The 24,147-nt window shown below is 73.6% G+C and overlaps 4 protein-coding genes across 5 annotated transcripts; 2 read left to right on the top strand and 2 right to left on the bottom strand.

The window, feature by feature from the left end:
* Positions 1–1,442: 1,442 nt before the first annotated feature.
* STAG3 (STAG3 cohesin complex component) lies at positions 1,443–10,572 on the top strand. Its single transcript, XM_068416755.1, has 32 exons — positions 1,443–1,588; positions 1,662–1,752; positions 1,830–1,946; positions 2,055–2,151; positions 2,247–2,323; positions 2,393–2,597; positions 2,673–2,824; positions 2,904–2,977; positions 3,107–3,230; positions 3,303–3,401; positions 3,470–3,549; positions 3,730–3,837; positions 4,564–4,663; positions 4,781–4,892; positions 5,374–5,630; positions 5,710–5,799; positions 6,046–6,246; positions 6,538–6,608; positions 6,958–7,045; positions 7,126–7,206; positions 7,294–7,386; positions 7,469–7,649; positions 7,725–7,852; positions 7,931–8,032; positions 8,404–8,549; positions 8,622–8,750; positions 8,937–9,127; positions 9,500–9,641; positions 9,741–9,776; positions 9,908–10,010; positions 10,120–10,182; positions 10,273–10,572. The coding sequence occupies exons 1-32, from the start codon at positions 1,443–1,445 to the stop codon at positions 10,279–10,281; spliced, it is 3,693 nt and encodes a 1,230-aa protein (XP_068272856.1). The 3' UTR covers positions 10,282–10,572.
* On the bottom strand, positions 10,506–13,762 carry AP4M1 (adaptor related protein complex 4 subunit mu 1). 2 transcript variants are annotated; one of them, XM_068416852.1, is made up of 15 exons: positions 13,442–13,590; positions 13,244–13,338; positions 13,067–13,173; positions 12,898–12,994; positions 12,518–12,628; positions 12,326–12,406; positions 12,184–12,246; positions 11,999–12,065; positions 11,863–11,916; positions 11,648–11,754; positions 11,478–11,569; positions 11,323–11,367; positions 11,199–11,249; positions 10,998–11,115; positions 10,506–10,786 (listed from the first exon to the last, which is right to left on the bottom strand). In XM_068416852.1, exons 1-15 carry the CDS (start codon positions 13,497–13,499, stop codon positions 10,598–10,600), a joined length of 1,335 nt encoding a protein of 444 aa, XP_068272953.1. In that variant the 5' UTR covers positions 13,500–13,590; the 3' UTR covers positions 10,506–10,597. The 2 variants fall into 2 exon arrangements, with proteins under 2 accessions (XP_068272953.1, XP_068272954.1); XM_068416853.1 differs by lacking the exons at positions 12,898–12,994; positions 13,067–13,173 and adding an exon at positions 13,702–13,762 and having other exon boundaries at positions 11,648–11,711; positions 13,442–13,506.
* A 131-nt stretch (positions 13,763–13,893) lies between these two features.
* MCM7 (minichromosome maintenance complex component 7) lies at positions 13,894–19,257 on the top strand. Its single transcript, XM_068416895.1, is given in 17 exon segments — positions 13,894–14,045; positions 14,327–14,406; positions 14,693–14,857; positions 14,943–15,018; positions 15,021–15,066; positions 15,290–15,470; positions 15,552–15,689; positions 16,202–16,351; positions 16,426–16,537; positions 16,615–16,743; positions 16,978–17,061; positions 17,141–17,534; positions 17,768–17,851; positions 18,002–18,170; positions 18,681–18,790; positions 18,974–19,146; positions 19,149–19,257. Coding segments are annotated over 17 exon segments (2,151 nt in total). The 5' UTR covers positions 13,894–14,014; the 3' UTR covers positions 19,178–19,257.
* Positions 19,258–19,553: 296 nt separating this feature from the next.
* Positions 19,554–23,292, bottom strand: COPS6 (COP9 signalosome subunit 6). The gene is given in 11 exon segments (XM_068417014.1): positions 19,554–19,813; positions 20,042–20,142; positions 20,293–20,385; positions 20,650–20,764; positions 21,114–21,146; positions 21,148–21,162; positions 21,272–21,334; positions 21,429–21,517; positions 21,997–22,128; positions 22,729–22,854; positions 23,189–23,292. Coding segments are annotated over 11 exon segments (984 nt in total). The 5' UTR covers positions 23,265–23,292; the 3' UTR covers positions 19,554–19,672.
* Positions 23,293–24,147: the final 855 nt, after the last annotated feature.

The following is a 24,147-nucleotide window of genomic DNA, read 5'->3' as shown; positions in this document are numbered from 1 at the left end:
CGTTCCCGAGCGCGGCCCGGGGCCAAGAGCTGCCCCTGCTCTCCGGCTGGGGGAGACTGGGGCGAACTGGGAGCACCGGGAAGGGTTGGGGGGGGCACTGGGGGCCACCGCGGGGGCGGGAGGGGTGGAGGGGACACACGGACAAGGGGGCGGCGGGGGCACATGTGGGGGGCAGAGCGGGGACAGCAGGTCGGGGGGACACCCTGGACCACGGGGGGCCATGGGGGACCCCTGTGCTCTGTGGGGCTATAAGGACTCCCCAGGCTATAGGGGGCTGTGGGACCCCCAGGCCATACGGGCTCTAGGGGACCGCCAGGCTCCTGGAGACACCACGGCCAAGTGGGACCGGATGGGGCCCCAGTGTCACGTGGGATCCCCAGAATATGGGTACCTATGGGGACGTATAGGGTGCCATAGGGGAGCCCAGGCCACATGGGACGCCAGGGCCACGTGGGGCCCCACTGCCACACGAGGCTGTAGGGGATCCCTGGGACATAAGGGACTCCCCGGCTATAGGACGCTATAGGGACCCCTGGATATAGGATGCTATAGGGCCCCCCGGCTATAGGACACTACAGGGACCCCCAGCTATAGGGGCTATAGGGACCCCTGGCTATAGGACTCTATAGGGACCCCTGGCTATAGGGGCTATAGGGACCCCCGGCTATAGGACGCTATAGGGACCCCCGGCTATAGGGGCTATAGGGACCCCTGGCTATAGGGGCTATAGGGACCCCCGGCTACAGGCACCCCCGGCTATAGGGGCTATAGGGACCCCTGGCTATAGGACGCTATAGGGACCCCCGGCTACAGGCACCCCCGGCTATAGGGGCTATAGGGACCCCTGGCTATAGGACGCTATAGGGACCCCCGGCTATAGGACACTACAGGGACCCCCAGCTATAGGGGCTATAGGGACCCCCAGCTGTAGGGGCTATAGGGACCCCCGGCTATAGGGGCTATAGGGACCCCCGGCTATAGCGGCTGTAGGGACACCACGTGGGCGGTGGGGCCGCCCGGGCCACGCCCCCCTCACGTGCCGGGTGGCCCCGCCCCCTGCTGCTGCGCCTGCGCGGTGAGGCCTGCGCGCGGCCCGGCCCCGCACGTGCTGGGTGTGACGGCGTTCGGCACCGTGAGGCGGGGGGGGGGGGGCGGTCACGTGACCTGGGGGGGCCGGGGGGGAACTGACACCCCCGGGGTGATCGAGGGGTTTGGGGGGTCCCTCCCCCCCGCACAGCGTGACCCGGCGATTGGGGCCTTCCCCCCGTGTCCCCCCGCGCAGGCCCGGCGCCCTCGTCCCCTCCTCGGTGGCCCCAGGCGGGGAGCACTGGTGGGCGCTCGGGCTCCCCCCGGCCCTGGGGTGTGGGGGCCGAGGGGGTGCCCCCGCCGCCCCGTCCCCCTGACCCCCACACCCGCCCCGTCCCCCAGGCCCCGCCGTCACCATGCCCCGGCGCCGCTCGGCCCGCACCCCGGGCACCTCCTCCAGCTCCGGCTCCTCCGCCGGGCCGGGCACCGGCTCCAGCCCCTCACCGGGGTCTGCCGGGGCGCGGAGCAGCTCCCTGCCGTCGCCGACAGCCCCCGACAGCCCGTGAGTGGGGGACCGGGGAGGGTGGGGGCGTGGGGGCCCCTGGCTGCAGCCCACCGCCGCGCTGTCCCCGCAGGGACCCCGGCAGCCGCGACTCCGGCAGCGACTTCGAGGACACGCGGCCGCGCAGCAAGCGGGGACCCCCCCGGGCGCTGAGCCACGGCACCGTACGTCCTGCCCCCCCACCGGCTGCGTCCCCTGGCCTGGGGCTGCTCCAGACCTCCGCCATGTCCCCTCCGGACAGGTCTCGAAGCGTCCCCGCAGGAGGGAGCCCGGAGGGGACGGGAGCAGTCCGGCCGCGAGCAGCACAGAGCAAAACACCCTCTTCGAGGCCGTCAGGTCGGCCAAGGCCGCCGTCGAGGTAACTGCGCTCACGCAGCACCCCGGGGGATGGAGGGACATGGGGGGCGTCTTGAGTGGGGGCCTCGGGTGTCCCCTCTGTCTGATGGCCACTGTCCTGTGCCCGCAGACGCTGGTGGACGACTGGCTGGAGACGTACAAGCAGGACCGTGAGACGGGGTTCCTGGAGCTCGTCAACTTTATCATCCGCTCCTGCGGCTGCAGAGGTGGGGGATCCCCACGAGTCCCCTCTGCGCTGCTGATGACCCCCCACCCCGAGCCCGCGGAACCCCCCCGTTTCACCCCTGCCCCCCCCTGGCAGGCGTGGTCACCCCCGAGATGTTCAGGCACCTGCAGAACTCGGAGATCATCCAGCAGCTGACGGAGAAGTTCGAGGAGGTGCGGGGCGGGCGCAAGGCGGGGCGGCAGCGGGGCCGGTGGGGGCCCGGCTCACCCCGTCTCCCGCAGGACTCGGCCGAGTACCCGCTCTCGCTGAGCACCCAGCCCTGGCGCCGCTTCCGCGCCGGCTTCTGCGAGCTGGTGGCGGCGGTGGTGCGGCAGTGCCAGTACAGCGTCATCTACGACGAGTTCCTCGTGGACGGCCTCATCTCGCTGCTCACCGGCCTCTCTGACTCCCAGGTGCGGGCTTTCCGCCACACCAGCACCCTGGCAGGTAGGCAGCGCCCCGGGAGGGGGTCCCCGCCGGCTCCCCACGAGGGTCCCCGCTCCCGCCGCGCTGCCCCCGCAGCCATGAAGCTGATGACGGCGCTGGTGAACGTGGCGCTGGGCGTGAGCCTGCACCAGGAGAACAACCAGCGGCAGTACGAGGCCGAGCGGAGCAAGGAGCCTGGCCGCCGGGCCACCGGCAAGCTGGAGGCACTGCTGGAGAAGCGCCGGGAGGTGAGCGGCGGCGGCGGGGGTCCGGGCGGCGGCGGCGAGGGGCTGGACCCTGCCTGAGCCCCGCTGCGTCCCCCCCCAGCTCCAGGAGCAGCAGGAGGAAATCGAGAACATGATGAACGCCGTCTTCAAGGGCGTCTTCGTGCACCGCTACAGGTCGGGGGGTGTCCCAGCAGCTCGGGAGCGGATGGGGGGGTCTCGTGAGCGGGGAGAAGGGGCACGGGGACGGGGACGCGGTGCCGCTGGGGACTGCGGTGTGAGCCCGGGCGCTGCTGCGCACGGCAGGGACGTGGTGCCCGAGATCCGGGCCATCTGCATGGAGGAGCTGGGGACGTGGATGAGGAGCTACGCGGCCTCCTTCCTCACCGACGGTTACCTCAAGTACATCGGCTGGAGCCTGCACGACAAGGTGGGCCAGGGCCAGGGCCACGGGGGCCACGGGGCTGGGCCAGGGTCCTGCTGACGGCCCCCATCCCCGCAGCAGCGGGACGTGCGCCTGCAGTGCGTGAAGGCGCTGCAGGGACTGTACTGCCGCCGTGACACGGCCGCCCACATGGAGCTCTTCACCAGCCGGTTCAAGGTGAGTGGGGGCCCGCGGGGGTCCCCCGCGTCCCTGCGGGCCGTCACCGACCGCGTCCCCCTCGCCAGACCCGCATGGTGTCCATGGTCCTCGACAAGGAGCCCGACGTGGCCATGGAGGTGGTGAAGCTGCTGACACTGATGCTGGAGTGAGCGCGGGGCTGGGAGGGACGCCGGGGTCTCCAGCGAGAGCGGGGACGGGCGGTGGGCTGAGGGCACCCTGGGGACGGGGTCCTGCGCGAATCCAGGGCCCTGGGGACAGAACGGGGACGGGGGCGCGGGGCTGGGGGACGGGAGGAGCGGGGGCTCCCACCCTTCCCCGTGCGCAGGAACATGGAGGAGGCGCTGACAGAGGACGACTGCCAGAGCGTCTACCCCGTGGTCTACGTGTCCAGCCGGGCGCTGGCCTCCGCCGCCGGACTCTTCCTCTACCGCCGGTGAGCGAGGGCCGGTGCCTGGCACAGCGGGTCCCGCGCCAGCCCCCGGCCCACCCTGCCCGGCCGCAGCCCCTGCGGGGAGCCGAGCGCTTTCTGCCTGCCAAGCCCTGAGTCAGGCTCGAGTTCCTCCCTGCAGGGAGCATCTGGCGGGCGGGGGCCGGCAGGCAGGCTGCCTTCGTTAGTGCCGTCCTTAATGAGAGCGGGGCCTGAGGTAGCCGCACGCGGCCCCGGGGTGGCCATGGGGCCAGCGCGAGCCCGTCACGCGCCGGTCAGCTGCCGGGCGCCCCGGTCACACGCTCCCGCTCGCGGCGATGGGGCCGCGTTGGTGTCGGCGCCGGCCTTGACCGTGTTTGGGCTCGTCGCGGCCCCGTTCCCCCGCACGTCTGGGGCGGCGGCGGCCGCGCGTGGCGTCAGCCCGGGTCCTCCCTGTCCCCTGGGGCTCGGGGGCCGGGTGCCGCCCTGGGGCAGGGGCTGGGGGGGGACCCCTGTGTCTGTGTCCCCCAGGGCTCCGGCCCCAGAGGTGGGGTACACAGGTCCCCCATCTCTGTCCCTTGGATTTCTGGTCCCTGCACGTCCCGCAGCTCTGTCCCCTGGGGCTCTGCCCTGTGCATCCTGCTCGGGTGCGCAGGACCCCCGTGTCCATGTCCCCCTGGGACTCTGCCCCCTCACACCCAGCGTGGGCACACGGGGTCCCCGCGTGACCCCGCGCGTGCGTGCCCCTTGCAGGCTGCTGGACCCCCAGCGAGGGGCGGGCAGGGAGCTGTCCCACGACGGGGACAACAGGACCTTCTTCCGGCTGCTGCTGACCTTCTTCATCGAGAGCGAGGTGAGAGCGGCCATGGGGCCCCAGGGGGACAGGGGGCCCTGGGGACGGGGGGCCCTGGGGATGGGGGGCCATGGGGACAGGGGAACCCTGCGCGCTGTGACCGTCCCCCGTCCCCAGCTCCATGAGCACGCAGCCTACTTGGTGGACAGCCTGTGGGACTGCGCCGGGCCCCGGCTGAGGGACTGGGAGACCATCAACGCTTTGCTGCTGGAGGAGTCACCCACCGAGGGTATGGCACTACTGGGAGACACTGGAACGAGCTGGGACATCACAGAGGAGTCACTGGGAGACACTGGGATATGCTGGGATGTCACTGGGAGACACTGGGATATGCTGGGACATTGCTGGGACCAGGTAGGCTACATTGGAACACCCTGGGAGAACCTTGAGGTATGCAGGGATGTTGCTGGGATGCACTGGGAGATGCTGGGAGGCTGCTGCAATACACTGGGATATACTGGGACACCACTGGGAGACACCGGAGTTGCTGCAGGACATCCCTGGGAGATGCTGGGATGTGTTGGGCAGGCACTGGGGCATCACTGGAGCGCGGGGGGACGTGCTGGGATGTCACTGGGTTGTGCTGTGACGTTGCTGGGGCACTGGTAGGTGGCCGGGGTACATACTGGGATCTGTTGGGATGCCTGGGAGCCCCTGGCAGAGCAGAGGGGGTGCTGGGCCCCCCGCAGCCTCCTCGTCCCCCTCCCCAGGCCTGGAGGACCGGCAGGAGAAGGCACTGGTGGAGATCCTGGCAGCCAGCGCAGTCCAGGTGGCCGAGGGGCAGCCCCCGGTGGGCCGTGGCCCGGCCAAGAAGGTAACGGGGCTGGGGAGGGGGCTGGGGGCCCCCCGGGCTGCCCTGACCCCCCTCTGCCCCCAGCCCTCGGCCCGGGAGCGCAAGGCGCAGGTGGAGGAGAGGACCCGGCTCAACCACTGCCTCATCCCGGCCCTGCCCCAGCTGCTGGCCAAGGTGAGGGGGACTGGGCCCCCCACCGCCCCGGGGGCCTGGGGGGGTCAGCACTGACACCCCCCCATTGCCCCCCCCCCAGTTCTCGGCCGACGCTGAGAAGGCGGCTCCGCTCCTGGAGGTGCTGCGCTGCTTCGACCTCAGCATCTACTGCACGGGGCGGCTGGAGAAGGTGCTGCCCCCGCGCCCCCCGGGCAGGGTCCCCTTCGGGATGCTCTGTGTCCCTGTCCCCGTGGGGGGCCGCATGCCCTGTGCCCCCATGGAGGGGCTGTCCCTGCCCCCCCGGGGGTCCCGCGGCCGCCCTCATCCTCTCGGGGGGCTGCAGGTCCCCTTGTCCCCGTGGGAGGCCCCGTGACCCCTGTCCCCGGGGCGGCGGCGTGCCCCTGTCCCCCCCGCAGCCCCCTCTCCCTCCCCGCAGCACCTGGAGCTGGTGCTGGTGCAGCTGCAGGAGGTGGTGGAGAAGCACACGGGGCCAGCGGTGCTGGGCGCCGCGTCCCGCGCCCTCCACGTCCTCTGCGACCCCGAGTTCGCCCTGCGCGGCCGTGGGGACGTGGCGCGCAGCCGCCTCGCCGACCAGCTGGCCGACAAGTGCCACCAGGAGGTCACCGAGCTGCTCCAGGTAGGGTGGACGGGAGAGGGACCCCGGGCCTGGGAGGGCGCTGGGGTCGGGACGTGGACCTGGAGCCTGGGGTGGAGCTGGGGCCACCCCAGGGCAGGGTCAGGGCTGCAGACGGGGACCTGGAGCCGGGACGGGGTTGGGGACACTAGAGGGACCAGGAGCTGTAGGGACAGCGGTGGGACGGGGCATCGGCCGGGGAGGCGGCAAGGGACCGCGGGGAGCGGGGTGTCCCCAGCCTGGCGTGGGTCCCCAACCCCACGCGGAGCATCCCCAACCCCGGGCCATGCCCAGGCCTCGTCCCTGGACGAGGAGGAGGTGTACAGCATGGCGGCCACGCTGAAGAGGATCTCCATCCTGTTCAAGTGAGTGGGGAGCCGGGGGGGCCACGCCACCCCTCCGCCCGCGTCCCCAGGGGTCCCCTGGTGTCCTTGTCCCCCTCCACGTGCCTCCCCTGGGCCCTGTCCTGTGGCATCCTGTCCCTCTGCCCTGCATGTCCCTGGCCCCTGCGCTCTCCATGTCCCTGTGCAGTGACGTCCCGTGTCCCAGGGTCCTGTCCCTTGCCCTGTGTGTCCCCTGTTCTGTCTGTTCCCCCTGTCCCTGTCCCCCAGTGTCCTGCCCCCTGCCCCACGCGCTCCCCGTGTCCCTGTCCCCCAGCATCCCGTCCCCTGCCCCACATCCCCCCTCGCCCCGCTGATGCCGCTGTCCCCGCAGCGCCCACGACCTGACGCCCTGGCAGCTCTTCGAGCCCTGCGCCCAGCTCCTGCAGCGCGCCGTGGACACGGGCGAGGTGCCCCCGCAGGTACCGCCCCGGGGACACGGCGGGGACACGGCGGGGCTCCTCGGCACCGCAGCCGTGTCCTGCCCGCATCCGCCCCGCAGGTCCTTGTCCCCGCCATCACCTGCCTCCACTTCCACGTCCTCTGGGAGCTCTCGCGCCTGCCCAGCGCCGACATCCCCCAGGTGAGCGGGTGGCACAGGGACGGCCACGAGGACAACCCGGGGCGTCCCCCCCCGCGTCCCTAAAGGCCACCGCGTCCCCCTGCCCAGGAGCAGCTGCGGAGCCTGAAGAGCAGAGCCGCCTCCTTGTGCTCGCTGTGCCAGAGCTGCCTGTCCGACGCGGACGCCGGCGTGCGGGAGCAGGTACGCAGGGGCTGGCGGGGGGGGGGGAGCCGCAGAGCGTGGGGGGGCAGGCCTGGCGCTGAGCCCATCCTCGTGTCCTCAGGCCTTCATGGTGCTCAGCGACCTGCTGCTGGTGCTGGGGCCCCAGCTGCCGCTGGGCGGGCGGGAGGCGCTGGCCCCGCTGATGCTGCTGCCCGACGCGGAGCTGCAGTCCCAGCTGGCCGCCTTCCTCATGGACCACGTCTTCCAAAACGCCGGCAGCCACGAGGAGCTCTCGGCCACGGGTACGTCCCCTCCACGCGCCCCAGGGGCGTCCCCGGGGTGCCTGTGCCCACCACCGTCCCCTCGTGCCTCCGCAGAGGACAGCGAGAGCCGCATCGAGGAGCTGCACCAGCGCCGGGTGCTCCTGGCCGGCTTCTGCAAGCTCGTCCTCTACGGCGTGCTGGAGCTCAGCGCGGCCTCCGACGTCTTCAAGCACTACGCCAAGGTAGGGGACACGCGGTGGGGGCTGGCCCCTGGCCCCGCAGCGGCCGGGGGACATCGGGGCCTGTCACCTGCTCCCCAGTTCTACAGCGACTACGGCGACATCATCAAAGAGACGCTGAACTGCACGCGGCAGATCGACCGGCTGGAGTGGGCCCGCACCCTGCTGCTCAGCTTGCAGCAGGTCTGGGGCTGGCTGGGGGGCTCTGGGGGTCCTTGGAGCTGGCTGGGGTCCCTGGGGCTGGCTGGGGGTCTCTGGGGGTCCCTGGGGCTGGCTGGGGCGGCTCTGGGGGTCCCTGGGGTTGTCCAAGAGGCTCTGAGGATCTCTGGGGAATCCAGGGGGTCTCCAGGTGTCCTTGGGGTGCTCTAGGGAGGTCTGGGAGGTGTCAGGAGGGGTGGACAGGGTTTGGGGAGTCTCTCTGGAGGGGTCCAGAAGGGTCTGGGGGGGAGTGTGGGACACTCTAGGGGTGGGGGGGGCTTCCAGGAATCTGTGGGGCTCCAGGAGGGTCCTGAGGGTCTCCGAGGGGTCCTGCACTGACCCTTTGCTCCCTGCAGCTGATGACAGAGCTGCTGCTGCAGCAGGGCCCCGAGATCCGGGCGGCCGCAGCGTTCCTGGAGATCCGGGACCTGGCACGGCGCTTCTCGCTCTTCTTCAGCCTCCACCAGCTCCGCAACCGCCCAGTGCTGCTCAGCCTGCACAGGTGGGGGGGCCGGGGAGCCGGGGGGGGCTGGCCGGGGCTCAGCCCACCCCCTCACCCCCCTGCCCCGGCCAGGGAGGGGATCCAGTTCGCCTTCCAGGAGCCCCCGGGCCCCGAGCCGGGGCAGCCCCCCCTCAACCTGCCCTTCCTGGAGGTGCTGAGCGAGTTCTCGCCGCGGGTGCTGCGCCCCGACAAGGCCCTGCTGTGAGTGGGGGGCTGGCGGGGTCCCCAGGGGCCATGTGGGCTCCTCAAGGTCCACGTGGGGTCCCTGGGGGCGATGTGGGGGTCTCTGGGGCTTTGTGGGGTCCCCAGCACCCTGTGGGGTCCCCCAGCACCCCACAGGTCTCTGGCGCCGTGTCACCCACTGTGTCCCCCCCCGTCCCCCCACAGCCTGACCTACCTGGACAGGATGTGCCAGCAGCCGCGGTGGCCGATGCCGGGGGACGCGCCGTGGCCGTCCCTCGTCGCCTACCGCAACTCCCTGCAGCCGCAGGACGAGGGGGGCTCGGAGAGCAGCCGCAGCACGGCCCCCCGCCCGCGCCCCCAGCCCGGCTCCGCTGCCAAGAGACCCCGCATGGACGGTGGGGGGGGGGCTGAGCCCCGGGGGACCCCGTGTCCTGGGGGCTGTGCCACCCCCAGCGCCCCGCTGGGCGGTGTGGGGCCAGGGTGGGGGGGCTTGTCCCGCTCTGTCCTTTGCTGGGGGGACCGTGGCTGGAGGCTGGGACCAGTTTGGGGCTCCCCAGTACAGAGGGAGGGTCGCCGCGGGGCAGGAAGGTGGGGTGGCAAAGCGGGGGTCGTGTGGGTGCCGGAGCCAGACCAGCCTCGGGGGGACGGGGACAAGGACGGGGCTCGAGGATGGGGACGGGGCGTGGGGACGGGGACACAGCTCAGGGACAGGGGTAGGGTGTGGGGATGGGCCGGGGGTCCCTGTGTGAGGGGTCCCCCTCCCGCAGCCCCCTCGGAGCGCCTCGACTCCAGCCCGTGGCCCAGCAGCCGCCTCCCCAGCCCGGCCCTGACCTCCACCGCGCTGCGGGGCGGCCCCCAGCCCCGGCCCCCACCGCGGGACCCCGGCTCTGACCCCAGCTTCCTGCAGAGGTGAGTGGCTGGGCTGGGGGCAACCCCGCCGCCCACCTACCCCAAGTGGGTGCCCCCCGCCCAGAGCACCCCCCGACTCCCCGTCCTCTCCTCCCGCAGCAGCTCCCTGTCCCACCTGCACGGCCGGGTGACCCGGTGAGTGGGGCTGGGGGCACGGGGTGGGCACGGGGGGGGTCTGGGGCTGGCAGGGAGGGTGGGGTGGGCACTGGGGAGGGGGAGACTTTGGGGGGATCCTCCACGTGCCACCCCCCTCCCTCCCCACCCAGGCTCAGCCTGATGGTGGAGGAGGAGCAGGAGGAGGAGGAGGAGGCGGAGGAGGCGATGATTAAAGAGGAGAGCAGCGAGGAGGGCACCCCAGAGCAGGGCAGGGTGAGGCCACCACCCCCGAGGGTCCCTCCAGCCCCCTGCCCCTGCAGGGGTGGGGCCGGCGGCGCCCTAGGGTGCCCCCACCCCACCCACCCCCAACCTGCCCCCCCAGACCCTGCTTGTCCCCCAGGACCGGCTCCGGGACCTCTTCGACTCCACCATCCTGGGCATCGAGGTGAGCTGGCGGGGGGGGGATGGGGTCCCCGGGGGAAAAGGGACCCCAAAGGAGAGCCCACCCCTCACAGGCCCCCCCCTCTCCCCCCAGGACGCCTGAGCAAGGGAGCCCCAGCGGCTCAGAGCGGTTTGGTTCCTGTTTATTGTTGTTACGAGCCCGAACTTGAGGGAGCCCCGTTGGGCCCCGGTTAATAAATACTCGGTTGGCAGCTGGTGTCGGGGCGCGGGTGTCGGGGCGGGGGTCCCTGGTGCCAGGGCACAGGTTCCCGGTGTCGGGGCGGGGGTCCCCGGTGTCGGGGCGGGGGTCCCCGGGCTCAGGGTGCAGGTCCCCAGTGTCAGGACAGGAGTCCCTGGTGTCGGGGCGGGGGTCCCCAGTGTTGGGGGTCTCCAGGGGGGGTCTCGGGGGGGGTCCCCGCTCAGAGGCGCAGCACGTAGGAGTCGCTGTGGGTGAGGTACCGCACCCAGCGCTGGGGCGGCCCGGCCGGCGCCGGCAGCCGCACGAAGCGGACGCGCAGCCCCGAGCACGTGTGCGCCGGCAGCTCGAAGGCCACGTTGGCCGGGCCCAGCTCCAGCAGCGACGCGCGGCTCAGCCCCGGCACCTCCAGCTGCGGGGACGGGACAGCGCGGTGACACCAGGCACGGCGCGGGACACCGGACCCAGCCCCACAGCTGCCCCCCCCAAAGGGACGCGGGTCCCTGCCCGTCCCCAAGCCCCCCGGTCACCCCCCCGAGGGACAGGTCCACAAGGCGTCCCCAAGGAGCAGGGGACAGGTCCCTGCCGGCCCCCCCGCGCCCCTCGGCCCCCCCAGCCCTCACCTTGAAGAGGGCGGAGAGCTGTGACCCCCCCTGGCAGCGCGGGATGTCCCAGCGGATGGATTTGGTGCCGGGCTGCAGCTCCGCCGTCTGCTCGGGGCTGCTCAGCTCCTGCGCCAGGCTGGGAGGGCACGGGGGGGGGGGGGTGAGGCGGTGACAAGGAGGGGGGGACAGCCCCCAGCCTCCCCAGACGGCAGCACCCACCTGCTCGCCCCCTTGGGCACCGGCAGCTGCAGGCGGACGTTGAGGGCTTGGCTGGAATTTGAGGGGGGGGGGTCAGGGGAGAGGCCGTGCCGCAGCCCCCCCGCAGCCCCCCCCGGGCACCCACCTCTTGGGGGGCAGGTCGCAGCGGAGCTTCAGGTACAGCCGGAGCCTGCAGGGACACTGGGATGGTCAGAATTGGGGTGACCCCCCCCAGGGCGGTCAGAAGGGGGGTGACCCCCCCCAGGGCGGTCAGAAGGGGGTCATTTCCCCCCCACTCACCTCCCCGTGGGGTCCTGGTCCACGGTGGGGAAGAGGCGGAAGGGCAGCGGCGAGGGGATGTCGTCGGCCAGCTGGTACTGCATGAGCGTGAGCTGGGGGGGGGACGGGGCTCAGGGGGGGCTGCCGCAGACCCCCCCCCCCGTCCCCAGGGTCCCCCCGGTGCCCCTCACCTCCCCCTGGCTCGGGGTGACCCTCAGGACCCTCCCGCTCTCGAACTCGTCCAGCTTCACCGAGCTGTGGAAGGCGCATTCGTCCACCCGCACGGCCGTGCCGTAGCCTGGGGGGGCAGAGGAGGGGGTACGGGGGGCTGGGGGGGCAGAGGAGGGGGTACGGGGGGCTGCAGGGTGCTGGGGGGGGTATCGGGGGGGCCGGGGAGGGGGCTCACCCCGCAGCTCTGACTTGCCCACGCAGAACTCCTCTGTCAGCCCAATGCGCATCTCTGTGGGGACAGGGAGGGCGCGGGGTCACCCCGGGGGCCGGCCCCGGCCCCCCTGTGCCCCCCCCCCCCGGCCCCCCCTTACCCACACAGCTCGGCAGGTAGCACTTGAGGCGGATTTCCCCCTGGACGTCCACTTTCATGGGTGTCCCCTGGGGAGAGGGACGGGGATGAGGCTCCAGGGGCACACGGGGGTCCCGGGGACACGGGGTGAAGCGTTGGGGACGCGCTGGGGGGGGCACGGGGCAGGGGACCCCCGTCCCCACTCACGTTGGCGGCAATGACCACCGTCAGCCTCTCCACCACGTCCACGAAGAGCTCGTTCCTGGTGCCCTGCAGGCAGAGGGGGGGGTCCAGGTGGGGTGGGGGCAACGGAGGGGGGGAACACGGGGACACTGGGGGGGGGTCCTACCTGCTCCCCCCGCGGCAGCAGCACGGGGCGGCTGGCGGCCGAGCTGGGGGCCACCCTGCTCTGCTGCGTCTCGGCGCCGAACTGCAACGACAGGAGGGGGGGACGCAGGGTTGTGGGGGGCTTTGGGGGGGGGCCGGGGGGGGCTGGGGAGGTTTGGGGGGGGGGGGGCGGGGGGGGTCCCCGCGTCCTCACCAGCCCGATGGAGCCCAGGTCCAGGAGGCTGAAGGGTCTGGTGGCCACGGGCTCCGCGTGCACCAGGTTGCGCAGCACCTCGGGCGCCGTCGTCTGGACGTGGCCGTAGTCCTGGGGGGTCCGGGGGGGAGGTCACCCCCCCCAGTCTGCCCCACATGGGCCCTGGGGTGTCCCCTGTCCCCTTCCCCGAGGGGTCCTCAGTGCCCCCCTGGGGTGTCCCCCGTTCTCTCCAGGGAGCCCTCAGCACACCAAGGCGTCCCCAGCCCCCCTACGTGCCCCTCCGCATGCCCACAGCCCCCCCAGGTGTGTCCCCAGCCCCCCCACATGCCCCCCCTGCGTGTCCCCAGGACCCCCCCCGCGCCCCCCCGCCGTGTCCCCACCACCATCTCATCCAGCAGCTCGTAGACGAGGGCGAAGTTGCTGCCGACGTTCCTCTCGCTCAGGGGCCCGCAGAAGTCCCGCAGCAGCGTCACCAGCCTGCGGGGGGGGCCCGCGGCCGTCAGGGGGTCCCCGGCCCCCCCCAGTGGCCCCCCCAGCCCCCCCCGGTACCTGTTGAGGAACTCCACCAGGGCGAAGGGCGACGCGTCCGCCGTCGCGGTGGCCACGAAGTAGAGCCCCGCGTGCCGCACGTGGACGAAGTGCCGGCCCTCGTGTGCCTGGGGGGGGGTGCAGAGCCGTGACCCCCCCGTGGGACCCCCCCCCCGGAACCCCCGGACCCCCCCTCACCATGAAGACAGGGGCCTGGTCCTCGGGCAGCGCCGTGATGCGGCGGTAGAAGGTGTCGGCGAGGTCGGGGCCGGTGCCGCGGGGCTCCCCGCGGACTGGGGGGGTTAAGGAGAATGGGGGGGCGCGGGGGGGTCCTGGGGAGCCCCCCCCAAGGCGGGGGGAGCCCTCCAAGGCGGGGGGGCGCGGGGGGGAGGATACAGTCCTTGTGGATGAGCCGGTCGCCCTTGGAGGAGAGGATGAAGATCTGGGACAGCATCGCCGGGCTGGGGGGGCGCGGGGGGGTCAGCGTGGGCCCCGCAGGGCTCTGCACCCCCCCCCAGACCCGAGCCCCCCCAGACCCCTGCACCCCCCCAGGCCCCTGAGCCCCCCCGGGGCCCTGCACCCCCCCCACCAGCGCCCTCAGCCCCGCCAGGCCCCGCCCCCCCGGGTCCGTGTCCCCCCCCCGGCTCCCCCCGAACCTGCATCCCTCCGCGCGGGCGGCGGTCACATGACACGGCCGAAAGAGGCGTGGCCCCGGGGGAGGGGGGCGGGGCCGGCCCTCCTTCGCGCTGCCATTGGCCGGCGGCGCGAAGGAGGCGGAGCCCGTGCCGGATTGGCAGCCGGCGGTCACGTGGAGCCGGGTTTTCGCGCCAGTTTTGGGGTTGGCGGCGGCGGCGGGAACCGGAGCGGCGGCGGCGGGAACCGGGATTGAGCCTCGGGGGGACCCGTACGGGGACCGGGAACCGGAACCGGAACTGACCTGACCCGGACCGGGACAGGGACCGAACCGCAATGGCGCCGCGAGACTACGCCGCCGAGAAAGGTCCGGGGGGGGAACCGGGCCGGGCCGGGCTGGTTCCGGGGGCGGGGGGGACCGGACCGGGGGGGCTCCGGGGGCGGGGGGGGAGATCGGGCCGTGGGGGGCTCCGGGGGCGGGATCGGGCCGGGCCGGGGGGGCTCCGGGGGCGGGGGGGGGGGGGGATCGGGCCGGGGGGGCTCCGAGGGTGCGATCGGGCCGGGCCGGGGGGGCTCCGGGGCAGCTCCGGGGCCGGGGGACCGGCCGGGGCGCCGTGACCGAGCCCCCCCCCCCCTACCCCCCCCCAGAGAAGGCGAAGCGGTTCCTGCAGGATTTCTACCGCGATGGCGCCGGCGGCGGGAAGGAGTTCCCGTACCGGGAGCAGCTGGTGAGCGCGGGGGGCTCCGTTACCCCCCCAGTGCCGACTGGGCCCCCCCCGGTGCCCATCCCCCCGGTGCTGGCTGGGCCCCCACATCACAGCTGCCCGCCCCCCCCCATGGCAGCCGGGGGTCCCTCCCGTCCTTCTGCCCCGGATGGGGTCCCTCCCTGCCCTGTCCCCCCGGTTTGAGGTCCCCACGTCCCCGTGCCCCCCCGGTTTGGGCCCCCCCCCCGGTTTGGGGCCCCCCTCACGTCCCCCGTGTCCCCCCCCCGGTCCCGTGTTCGTGCCCCCCCAGGCGGCGCTGGCGCACCGGGAGCGCGTGGCGCTGTACGTGGCCCTGGACGACGTGGCCGAGGACGACCCCGAGCTGGCCGAGGCCGCCTGCGACAACGCCCGCCGCTACGGCCGCCTCTTCGCCGACGCCGTGCACGAGCTGCTGCCGCTCTACCGGGAGCGCGAGGTGGGGGGGGGGGGGCTCCCTGGGGGTGCTCCGGTGCCCCCCCCGACGCCCCCCGCCCCTCCTACCGTGTCCCTCTTGTCCCCAGGTGACCCGCAAGGACGTGCTGGACGTGTACATCGAGCACCGGCTGCTGCTGGAGCAGCGCGGGCCGGGACGCAGGGACGCCGCAGCCCCCAGAACCAGTACCCCCCCGAGCTGCTGCGGCGCTTGTGAGTGCGGGGGGGGGGCCCCGTGTCCCCTCGGCGTCCCCCCCGCTGGCCCTGAGGAGCCCCGTGTCCCCTCTAACCACGTCACTGCCCCCGCTGAGACCCCACGTGCTGCCCCCTGACCCAGCCCTCCCCGCTCCAGCCCCCTCCTGCCCCGCTGACCCCGTTCCTGCCCCGCTGACCCCGTTCCTGCCCCGCTGACCCCGTCCCTTTCCGTCCCCCCCAGCGAGCTGTACTTCAAGGCCCCCTCCACCGCCAAAGCCCGCGTCATCCGCGATGTCAAGGCCGACTGCATCGGGAAGCTGGTGACCGTCCGCGGCGTCGTCACCCGCGTCAGCGAGGTCAAGCCCATGATGGTGGTGGCCACCTACAGCTGCGACCAGTGCGGGGCCGAGACCTACCAGCCCGTAAGCGCGGCGGGAGGGCCCCGGGGCGGGCGTGGGGGGGGTTCCTGGTGGGCCCGAGCCCACCCCCTCGGCCCCACGCAGATCCAGGCGCCCACGTTCACGCCGCTGCTGATGTGCCCGAGCCGCGAGTGCCAGACGAACCGGGCGGGGGGACGCCTCTACCTGCAGAGCCGCGGCTCCAAGTTCGTCAAGTTCCAGGAGCTGAAGATGCAGGAGCACGTGAGTGGGGGGGGGAGACCCTGGGACCCGTGGGGGGAGGCCCCAGGACCATGGAGTCCCCCCCGTGACTGTGGGGGGAGGCACTGGGACCGTGGAGTTCCCCCCTGGGACCGTGGGGTGTCCCCATAAGCCCCAGCCACAGCTGGAGGGTCCTGTCTCTCCTGGTCCCCCCCCCATCCCTGCTCTCCTCCGGGGACGGTCCAGCTCCGCCGGGGAGGTGACAGTGGTGGCGCAGCGCCGCTGTGTCCCCTCCCCAGGGTCTTGGGGGGGCTGTGGTGGCCTCAGGGTCTCAGGCTGGGGACCCCCAAATCGGCCCCAGTGCCCCACCACTCGGGGGGGAAGCCTTGGGGAGAGAGGGGGACAGTCCTCCCCCGGCCACCGCAGCCCACCCTGGGTCGGCGTTGTCACCACCAGGGACGAGGAGGTGACCCCCAGTCCAGACTGGTGCAGGGGCGGTTTGGGGACGGGGACAGGGCGTGGGGGTGCCCCACGGTGCTCCTCTGTCCCCGCAGACCGACCAGGTGCCCGTGGGCCACCTGCCCCGCTCCATCAGCGTGGCTGCGCACGGCGAGAACACGCGCCTGGCCCAGCCCGGGGACCACGTCAGCGTCACCGGCGTCTTCCTGCCCCTGCTCAAGTCCGGCTTCCGCCAGCTGGCCCAGGCAAGTGGGGGGCTGGGGGAGGCTGTGGGGGTCCCACGGCTGCCCCCCACCCACCACCGCCCCCCCCCCCCCAGGGTTTGCTCTCTGAGACCTACCTGGAGGCGCATTGCGTGGAGAAGGTGAACAAGAGCGAGGAGGAGGAGGGGGCCGGGGAGCTGAGCGAGGAGGAGCTGCGGCAGATCACGGGTGAGGGGGGGGACACGACCCCCCCGCTGCCCCCGGCGGGGTCTAGGGCTGCCCCCCACCTCCCCCTTCCCTTGCAGAGGATTTCTACGCCAAGCTGGCGTCCTCCATCGCCCCCGAGATCTACGGCCACGAGGACGTGAAGAAGGCGCTGCTGCTGCTGCTGGTGGGCGGCGTGGACCGGAACCCCCACGGCATGAGGATCCGCGGTGAGGGGCTGGGGGGGCTCTGCCGGGGGTGTCCCCACTCCCCCTGGGGGGGCATGGGAGGTTCGGGGTCGGGGGCAGGTTTGGGGGGGGTGGGGTTGGCCTTGTGGGACCACGGGGGGAGCCGACAGCCGCAGCTGTGGGTTTGGGGGGGTGAAGTGGGGCGGAGGGAGGCGATTTGCCCCCCACAAGGGGCTCATCCCCCTCCCAAACGGACTCATCCCCCCCCGCCCCCAGGAAACATCAACATCTGCCTCATGGGTGACCCCGGCGTGGCCAAGTCGCAGCTCCTGTCCTACATTGACCGCCTGGCCCCCCGCAGTGAGCGCCGGACCCCCGGGGAGGGCTGGGGGGTGCCTGTGCTGACCCCCCCCCGCTCATCCTCTGCCCCCCCCCCCAGGCCAGTACACGACGGGCCGCGGCTCCTCGGGCGTGGGGCTGACGGCGGCCGTGCTGCGGGACCCGGTGACGGGGGAGCTGGCGCTGGAGGGGGGGGCCCTGGTGCTGGCCGACCGCGGCGTCTGCTGCATCGACGAGTTCGACAAGATGCTGGAGGGCGACCGGGCGGCCATCCACGAGGTGATGGAGCAGCAGAGCGTGTCGGTGGCCAAGGCGGGCGTGCTGGCCACGCTCAACGCCCGCTGCGCCATCCTGGCCGCCGCCAACCCCGCCTACGGGCGCTACGACCCCCGGCGCAGCCTCGAGCACAACGTGGGGCTCCCGGCCGCCCTCCTGTCCCGCTTCGACCTGCTCTGGCTCATCCAGGACCGCCCCGACCGCGACAACGACCTGCGGTGAGCTGGGGGGGGCGGCTGGGGGCGAGGGGGGGTGTGGGGGGAGTGGGGGGACCGTGGGGCGTGGGAGGGCTGGGGTGGGGCTGTGGGGAGAGGCTGGAGGGAGCGGGACCCACACACGAGAGCTGTGGGGCAGCTCGGGGGGGTGGGGGGGGCCATGGGGCGTGTGAGGGCTGGGCTGGGGCCGTGGGACAGCCCTGGCCCCCCCTGCCAGCCCCCGCTCTGCCCCCCAGCCTGGCCCAGCACATCACCTACGTGCACCAGCACAGCCGCCAGCCCCCCGGCGCCTTCCGCCCGCTCGACATGAAGCTCATGAGGTGAGGGGGGGCCCGGGGGGCTGCTGGCCCCGTCCCCGCTGTCCCCCATGTTCCCATCCCCGCTGTCCCCCTGTCCCTGCTGTCCCCCATGTTTCTGTCCCCATGTCCCCCCCGTGTCCCCGCTGTCCCCTCACCCCCCGTCCCCCCCAGGCGCTACCTCGCCATGTGCAAGCGGAGGCAGCCGCTGGTGCCCGCGGCCCTGGCCGAGCACATCACGGCCGCCTACGTGGTGATGCGGCGGGAGGCGCGGGACAGCCGGGACACGACCTACACCTCGGCACGGACCCTGCTGGGCGTCCTGCGCCTGGCCACCGCCCTGGTGAGCCCCGGGGGGGACAGCGGGGAGGGGGCGTGCGGGACCCCCAGGGCTGGGCAGGGGCCCCACGGGGTGGAGGACATGAGCCAGAGCCAGGCCAGACCCAGAAGGGTCGCTGGGCTGGGAGTGTCCCCGTCTCCCCCCACCTTGTCCCCCCCGTCCCCCTGCTCGTCCTCCACACGCCCCCGGGGCCCCAAAGTCCTGTTTGTGCAGGTGAGGGGGGGGGGGGTCCTGCACTTCCAGAGCCCCCAGGGCAGGACCAGCGTGGCGCTGATGTCCCCTCCTGTCCCCCAGTGTCCCCTGTCCCCTCATGGGGCACCGCCAGCCCTGGGCCGCCTCTGGGCCCCCCCTCGTCCCCATCCCTGCCCGGGGGTGGGCACCCTGGGGGCTTCCAGTGGTCTTGTGAGGCCCCCGGGGCAGGGAGAAGCATTGGGGCCCCCCCAGGTGCTGTCAGAGGGGGCCAGGGGCTGTGGGGGGATCCCAGTTGCTTCTACCACCCCCGCCCCCCCCCAGGCCCGGCTGCGGCTGGGGGACGTGGTGGAGAAGGAGGACGTGAACGAGGCCATGAGGCTCATGGAGATGTCGAAGGACTCGCTGCTGGGGGACAAGGGACAGCAGAGCCGGTGAGCGGGGGGGACACAGAGGGACATGGCGGGGGGGGGGGACAGTGCCCCTCCCTGGGCCTCAGCCTGCCAGGAAGGCGGGGGGCAGCGTGGGGGGGGCCCTGTCCCTGTTCCCTTGTCCATGGGGTCGCTGGGGAGGGGACAGAGCCAGGGTCCCCCTGACCCCCCCCGTTCCCCCCCCAGGGTGCAGCGCCCGTCCGACGCCATCTTCGGGGCGCTGCGGGAGCTGGCGGGGGGCCGGGGCCGGGCCGTGCCCTTGGCCGTGGCCCAGCAGCGGTGCCTGGCCAAGGGCTTCACCCCCGCCCAGCTCCGGGCCGCGCTCGACGAGTACGAGGAGCTCAACGTGCTGCAGGTGAACCGGCGCGCACCCGCATCACCTTCGTGTGAGGGGGGGCCAGCAGCCCCGCCATGGGGCAGGGGGCCCCACAGCCCCCCCCTGGGGCCCCACAGGCCCCCCATGGGGTCCCACAGTCCCCCATGGGCCCTACAGCCCCCCCCATGGGGCAGGGGGTCCCACAGCCCCCCCATGGGCAGGGGACATGTGGGGATGCAGCACGTCGTGTCCTGTGTCTCCGCTGGCTCTTGTGACCCTTCACCCTTCGTTAAGTGATTTTTTTTAACCAATAAAATGGCTTTTTTGACTAGTTTTTGGAGCCACCACTGGCCTGTCATGTCCCGTTTCCCCCCCACCCCCCCGGCACTTGTGCCCCCCACCTCGGGCCACGTCCCCCCCCCAGGACATCAAACGAGGCTGGAGCCCCAGTTCCCATCCTGGAGCTGATTTATTTGGGCGGGGGGGGGGGGGGGCACAGTCCCTGTGTGGGGTCCCCCTGCCCCAGGGGGTTGTGGGGGGGGGCCCGGGGGGGCTCAGTGTCCCCCCCCTCAGAAGAAGAGCCCCCGCATGCGGCGCCCGATGCCCTGACGGTCGTAGAGGACGTTGAACTTGTTGACGAACTGGTTCATGGTGTTGCAGGTCTTGGTGATGGTGCCCAGGTACGCCATGAGCCCCACGTCGTTGCATTGCTGGGGGGGGCGTGGGGGGGGTCACCGGGGGGGCTGAGCCCCCCCCACATCCCCCTCCCAACCCACATCCCCCTGCCCCGCAGCTGCACCAGCCCCGCGGCCCCTGAGAGCGCCGGTGGCGAAGGAGCCTCTGCCCTGTGGCCCCCACAGGGACGTGGGGCCCTGACACCCCCCCCCAGCTCCTGGGGACCCCCCAGGACCCCCCCCGACCCCCCCCGCCCCACTCACGTCGTAGAAGTCGGTCTTGAACTTGTCGGTGCTGAGCACGGGCAGGCAGTGGCACAGGGCGTAGGCTTCCCGCAGGATCTCGTGGTTGAAGGGCACCTCGCCTGGGGGGGGGGCAGCGCTGGGGACACGGGGGGGGGGGGGCAGCCCTGGGGACCCCCCCCAGGCACAGGGGACACCCCTGGGGACCCCCCGATCCCCCCGGGGACAGGGGACACCCCTCGGGACACCCCTGGGACCCCCCCCCCACTCACCGGCCTCGCACGCCCGCACGTACTCCAGGATGAGCCGCACGCGGCTGTGCAGCATCTTGATGGCGCTGTGCTGGGCGATCAGGTGCTCGGCCACTGCGGGGGGGGCACGACACGTGTGTCCCCCCCATCCCCGTGTCCCCCCCGTCCCCGTGTCCCCACGTGTGTCCCCATGCACCCCCCTGCGCCCCCCCGGGCAGCTCCAGCCCCTCGGGGCAGCCCATGCGCCACGTCCCTGCAGCCCCCATGTCCCTTCTGTGTGTCCCCCCCGCCACCCTGTCCCCCCCCCGCCCCGTGTCCCCCCCCGTGTCCCCCCCCAGCCCCGTGTCCCCCCCATGTCCCCCCCCGTGCCCCCCCCACCCGTGGAGTTCTCCCCGCCGCCCGTCGCCGTCATTCGGGCCACGTGGTCCACCCCGATGCGCTCGGCCTCCTCGGTGGCCAGCGTGTACGGCAGCTCCGCAAACAGCATCGTGGCCTGGGGGGGGCAAGGGGGGGGTCACGGGGGGGGCACTACACCCCCAGGGGCCCCCCAACCCCCCCCAGACCCCCCCTGCACCCCCATGGCCCCAAAAACCCACCCTGAACCCCCCCCAGTCCCCTCCCCAGCCCCAAGACACCCCCAGGACCCCCCCATGGCACCCCTGGAGCCCCCCCTGACCCCCAGCAGCCCCCCCCAGGGCACCCCCAGCCCTATTCCTCTCCCAGGAACACCCCCAGGACCCCCACAGCCCCACTGCCCCCCCCCGGAGCCCCCCCCAGCCTCATTCCCCCCCCAAGGAAAGCCCCCCCCACCCCCATTTCCCCCCCCCCCAGCCCCGACCCACCTCCCCGTTGATGATGTCGATGACGGACTCAAAAGACGCTGACGGGCAGCTGGGGGGGGGGGCGGGGGGGGGGTCAGAGGTGTTTTGGGGAGGCCCAGACCCCCGCTGGGGGGGGTCCTGCCCCCCCCCAGACCCCCCCACCACCACCCCCCACTCACGTCCGTGTGCTTCGTCATGGGGTTCAGCTTGAGGAAGAGGGGGCTCTCGATGATCTCGCACACCTGGGGGGGCGGGGGGGGTGTCAGACAGGGGGGGGGGTGTCAGACGGGGGGGGGGTCACCCCTCTGCCCCCCCCCCAGCCCCCCCCCCACTCGCCTGCTTGTGCACGTGGATGTCGGCGGGGTCGGGGGGGCCCCCGGTCGTGTACCAGCCCAGGAACTCCAGCTCCTTGAACACCTGCTTGACTGAGGGGGGGGGCACGGGGGGGGCCTGAGGGGGGGCCAGAACCCCCCAGAACCCCCCGACCCCCATCTGGGGACCCCACAGACCCACCGGGGCTGCAGAGCCCCCTCCTCCCCGGCCCTGTCACCCCCTCCAAAGACCCCCCCCCCCCTAAAACCCAGCCCAGGCCCAGCTCAGACCCCCAGAACCACCCCAGGACCCCCCAGGACCCCCCCCAAGGCACCCCAGGACCCCCCCAGAATGACCCCAGGACCCCCCCAGGACCCCCCAGATCCTCTCAGACTCACCCAGACCCCCCCAAAACCACCCCAGGACCCCCCTGGATCCCCTCAGAATGACCCCAGGAGCCCCCCAGGGCAGCCCAGGACCCCCAGGATCCTCTCAGACTCCCCAGGACCCCCCTGGATCCCCTCAGAATGACCCCAGGACCCCCCCAGGACCCCCCAGCCCCCCCAGGACCCCCCAGCGCCCCCCCCCGCACACTGCTCCTCCTTGGTGTAGTAGTACTCCTTGTCGATCAGCACGTGCCCATCCACCGCGTGCGCCAGCAGCTCGAACGAGTTCATCACCTCGATGCTGCGCCCCTCCTGCCGCCCGATCAGCGCCCCGATCACTGCGGGGGGGCGCGGGGGGGTCACCGCGGCACGCGGGGGGGGGCTGCCACCCCCACCCACCACCCACCGCCCCCACCCAGCCCCGCGCCCGCCTCGGCCTCGGGCTGGGCAGGGGGGGGGCCCAAACCAGCCCCCAGGGCCAGGCCAGGGCTGGGGGGGGGACTCTGGGGGACCCTGGGGGGCTGTGGGGGCTGCTGGGGGGCTCTGGGGGTCCCTGGGGGGCATCCCTGGGGGTCCTGGGTGGTCCTGGGGGATCCCAGAGGGCTCTAGGGGGGTCCCTGGTGGTCCCTGTGGGTCCCAGGGGGGGCTGTGTGGGTCCCTAAGTGTCCCTGGGGGGTCCCTGGGGGGTCCTGGGGGGTCCCTGGCAGTCCCGGGGCTCCCTGTGGGTCCCTGGGGGGTCCCTGGGGGTCCCTGGGGGTCTTGGGGGATCCCTGGGTGTCCTGGGTGTCCCTGGGGGGTCCCTGGGGGTCCCTGGGGTCTCTGGGGATCCCTGGGTGTCCCTGGGGGTCCCTGGGGTCCCTGGGGTCCCTGGGGGTCTTGGGGGTCCCTGGGTGTCCCTGGGGGGGTCCCTGTGTGTCCCGGGGGTCCCGGGGTCCCACCTTGCCCGGGGCGCCCCTCCTGCGAGCGCAGGCGGATCCAGTGGTCCGAGATGTTGAGGATGACGAGGGGGTGCAGGGCCACGGCCACGCTGCCGGGGACCCCCCCGGCCATCACCGGGGGCGGGGCTGCGGGGGGGGCAGAGGGGGGCGGGGTCAGCGGGGGGCGGGGCCGAGCCGGGTGGGCGGGGCCCGGGAGTGTGGGGGCGTGGCCACGGGGAACGGGGGGCGTGGTCACAGGCCAGGGGCGGGGCTCCGGGGGTTGTGGGCGGGGCCACGCGTCAGGGGCGGGGCCGCGGGGCTGTGGGCGGGGCCAAGGCGCATGGGCGGGGCCAGGCGCAAGGCCGCGGGTCCCGGGGTAGCGACCGGCCGGTGGGGGGGGGGGGGGGCCGGTGCGGCCCGCGCAGCCCCGGGGGGCGGGGGGCGGCGGCCCCGTGTGCTGGGGCGGCCCCGCGGGCGGTACCTGCCGCGTCCACCTCCATCCCGCCGGCCCCGTTGCTCCCCGCGGCGGAGGAAGAGCCGCCGGCCGCCGCCGCCATCTTCGGCCGGTCCCTGCGCGGCCGCCGTACGCGGCGGCTCTGCGCATGCGCGGGGGGCGGGGCCCGCTGCGCGGCGGCGCATGCGCACACGGTATCGCCTCCCAGTGCCCCCCAGTCCCCCCACCCCCCGTGCCCCCCCCCAGCGCCTCCCAGTCCGACCAGCGCCTCGCGGGGGGGGGTCCCAGGGGACGGGGGGGGGGGTCCCAGGGGACGGGGGGCTCCTCCCTGCACCCCCAGCAATGGCGGTTCCCCCCCTCCCCATTTATTCCACCACCCAAATGACTCCAAAAACTCAAGATTTTGGGCAAATCGCGGCCTTTATTCCCCAGCGCCGCACTGGGGGGGGGGTCGCTCCCCGGGGGGGGGGTCCCGCTCGCACAGTGAGCCGCAGCGGCACCAGGAAGAGGTTGAGGGGGCAGAGGCCGAGCTCCCCCCAGCCCGGCGTGGGGGGTCGGGGGGCCCCGGGGGCCGGGGGGGCACTGGGGGCCCGGGGCATCGGTGTCCGGGGGGGGCCCCGGGGGCCGGGGGGGCGGTGTCCGGGGGGCGGGGGGGCTGTCAGGGCGCTGTAGGACCCCCGGAGGTGGCTGTCGAGGGCGGCGCGGTCGAGGGTCCCCAGCTCCTGGGGGAGGGAGCCCAGCAGCGCCAGCACGCACGGCGGACTCTGGGGGGGGACACACGGCGTCAGGACCCCCCACCCACCCCTCAACCCCTCGGGGGGGGTCCCAGCCCCACTGCGGGGGGCAGCAGCGGTTCTGTCCCCAGCTGGAGCCCCCCAGTCCCTGGGACCCCCCACAGCAAGGCACAGATCTCCTCCCCCCAGACCCTCCTCCCCACTGTCACCCCCCAATCCCCCTTCCCCAGACCCCTCCGTGACACTGAAATG

This window comes from Nyctibius grandis, chromosome 21, assembly GCF_013368605.1.
Source record: "Nyctibius grandis isolate bNycGra1 chromosome 21, bNycGra1.pri, whole genome shotgun sequence".
NCBI lineage: Eukaryota > Metazoa > Chordata > Aves > Nyctibiiformes > Nyctibiidae > Nyctibius > Nyctibius grandis.
This window is presented reverse-complemented; position numbering and strand designations above follow the sequence as displayed.

Bases quoted from the DNA above. Each gene is read 5' to 3' on its own strand.
- STAG3 (XM_068416755.1), top strand. From the start codon at position 1,443: ATGCCCCGGCGCCGCTCGGCCCGCACCCCGGGCACCTCCTCCAGCTCC. The intron at 9,128-9,499 runs GTGGGGGGGGGG...CCCCTCCCGCAG, and splicing joins CAAGAGACCCCGCATGGACG to CCCCCTCGGAGCGCCTCGAC. The intron at 10,011-10,119 runs GTGAGGCCACCA...CTGCCCCCCCAG, and splicing joins GCACCCCAGAGCAGGGCAGG to ACCCTGCTTGTCCCCCAGGA.
- AP4M1 (XM_068416852.1), bottom strand. From the start codon at position 13,499: ATGCTGTCCCAGATCTTCATCCTCTCCTCCAAGGGCGACCGGCTCATC. The intron at 13,174-13,243 runs GTGAGGGGGGGT...ACCCCCCCCCAG, and splicing joins ACCAGGCCCCTGTCTTCATG to GCACACGAGGGCCGGCACTT. The intron at 12,247-12,325 runs GTAGGACCCCCC...CTCTGCCTGCAG, and splicing joins TGCTGCCGCGGGGGGAGCAG to GGCACCAGGAACGAGCTCTT.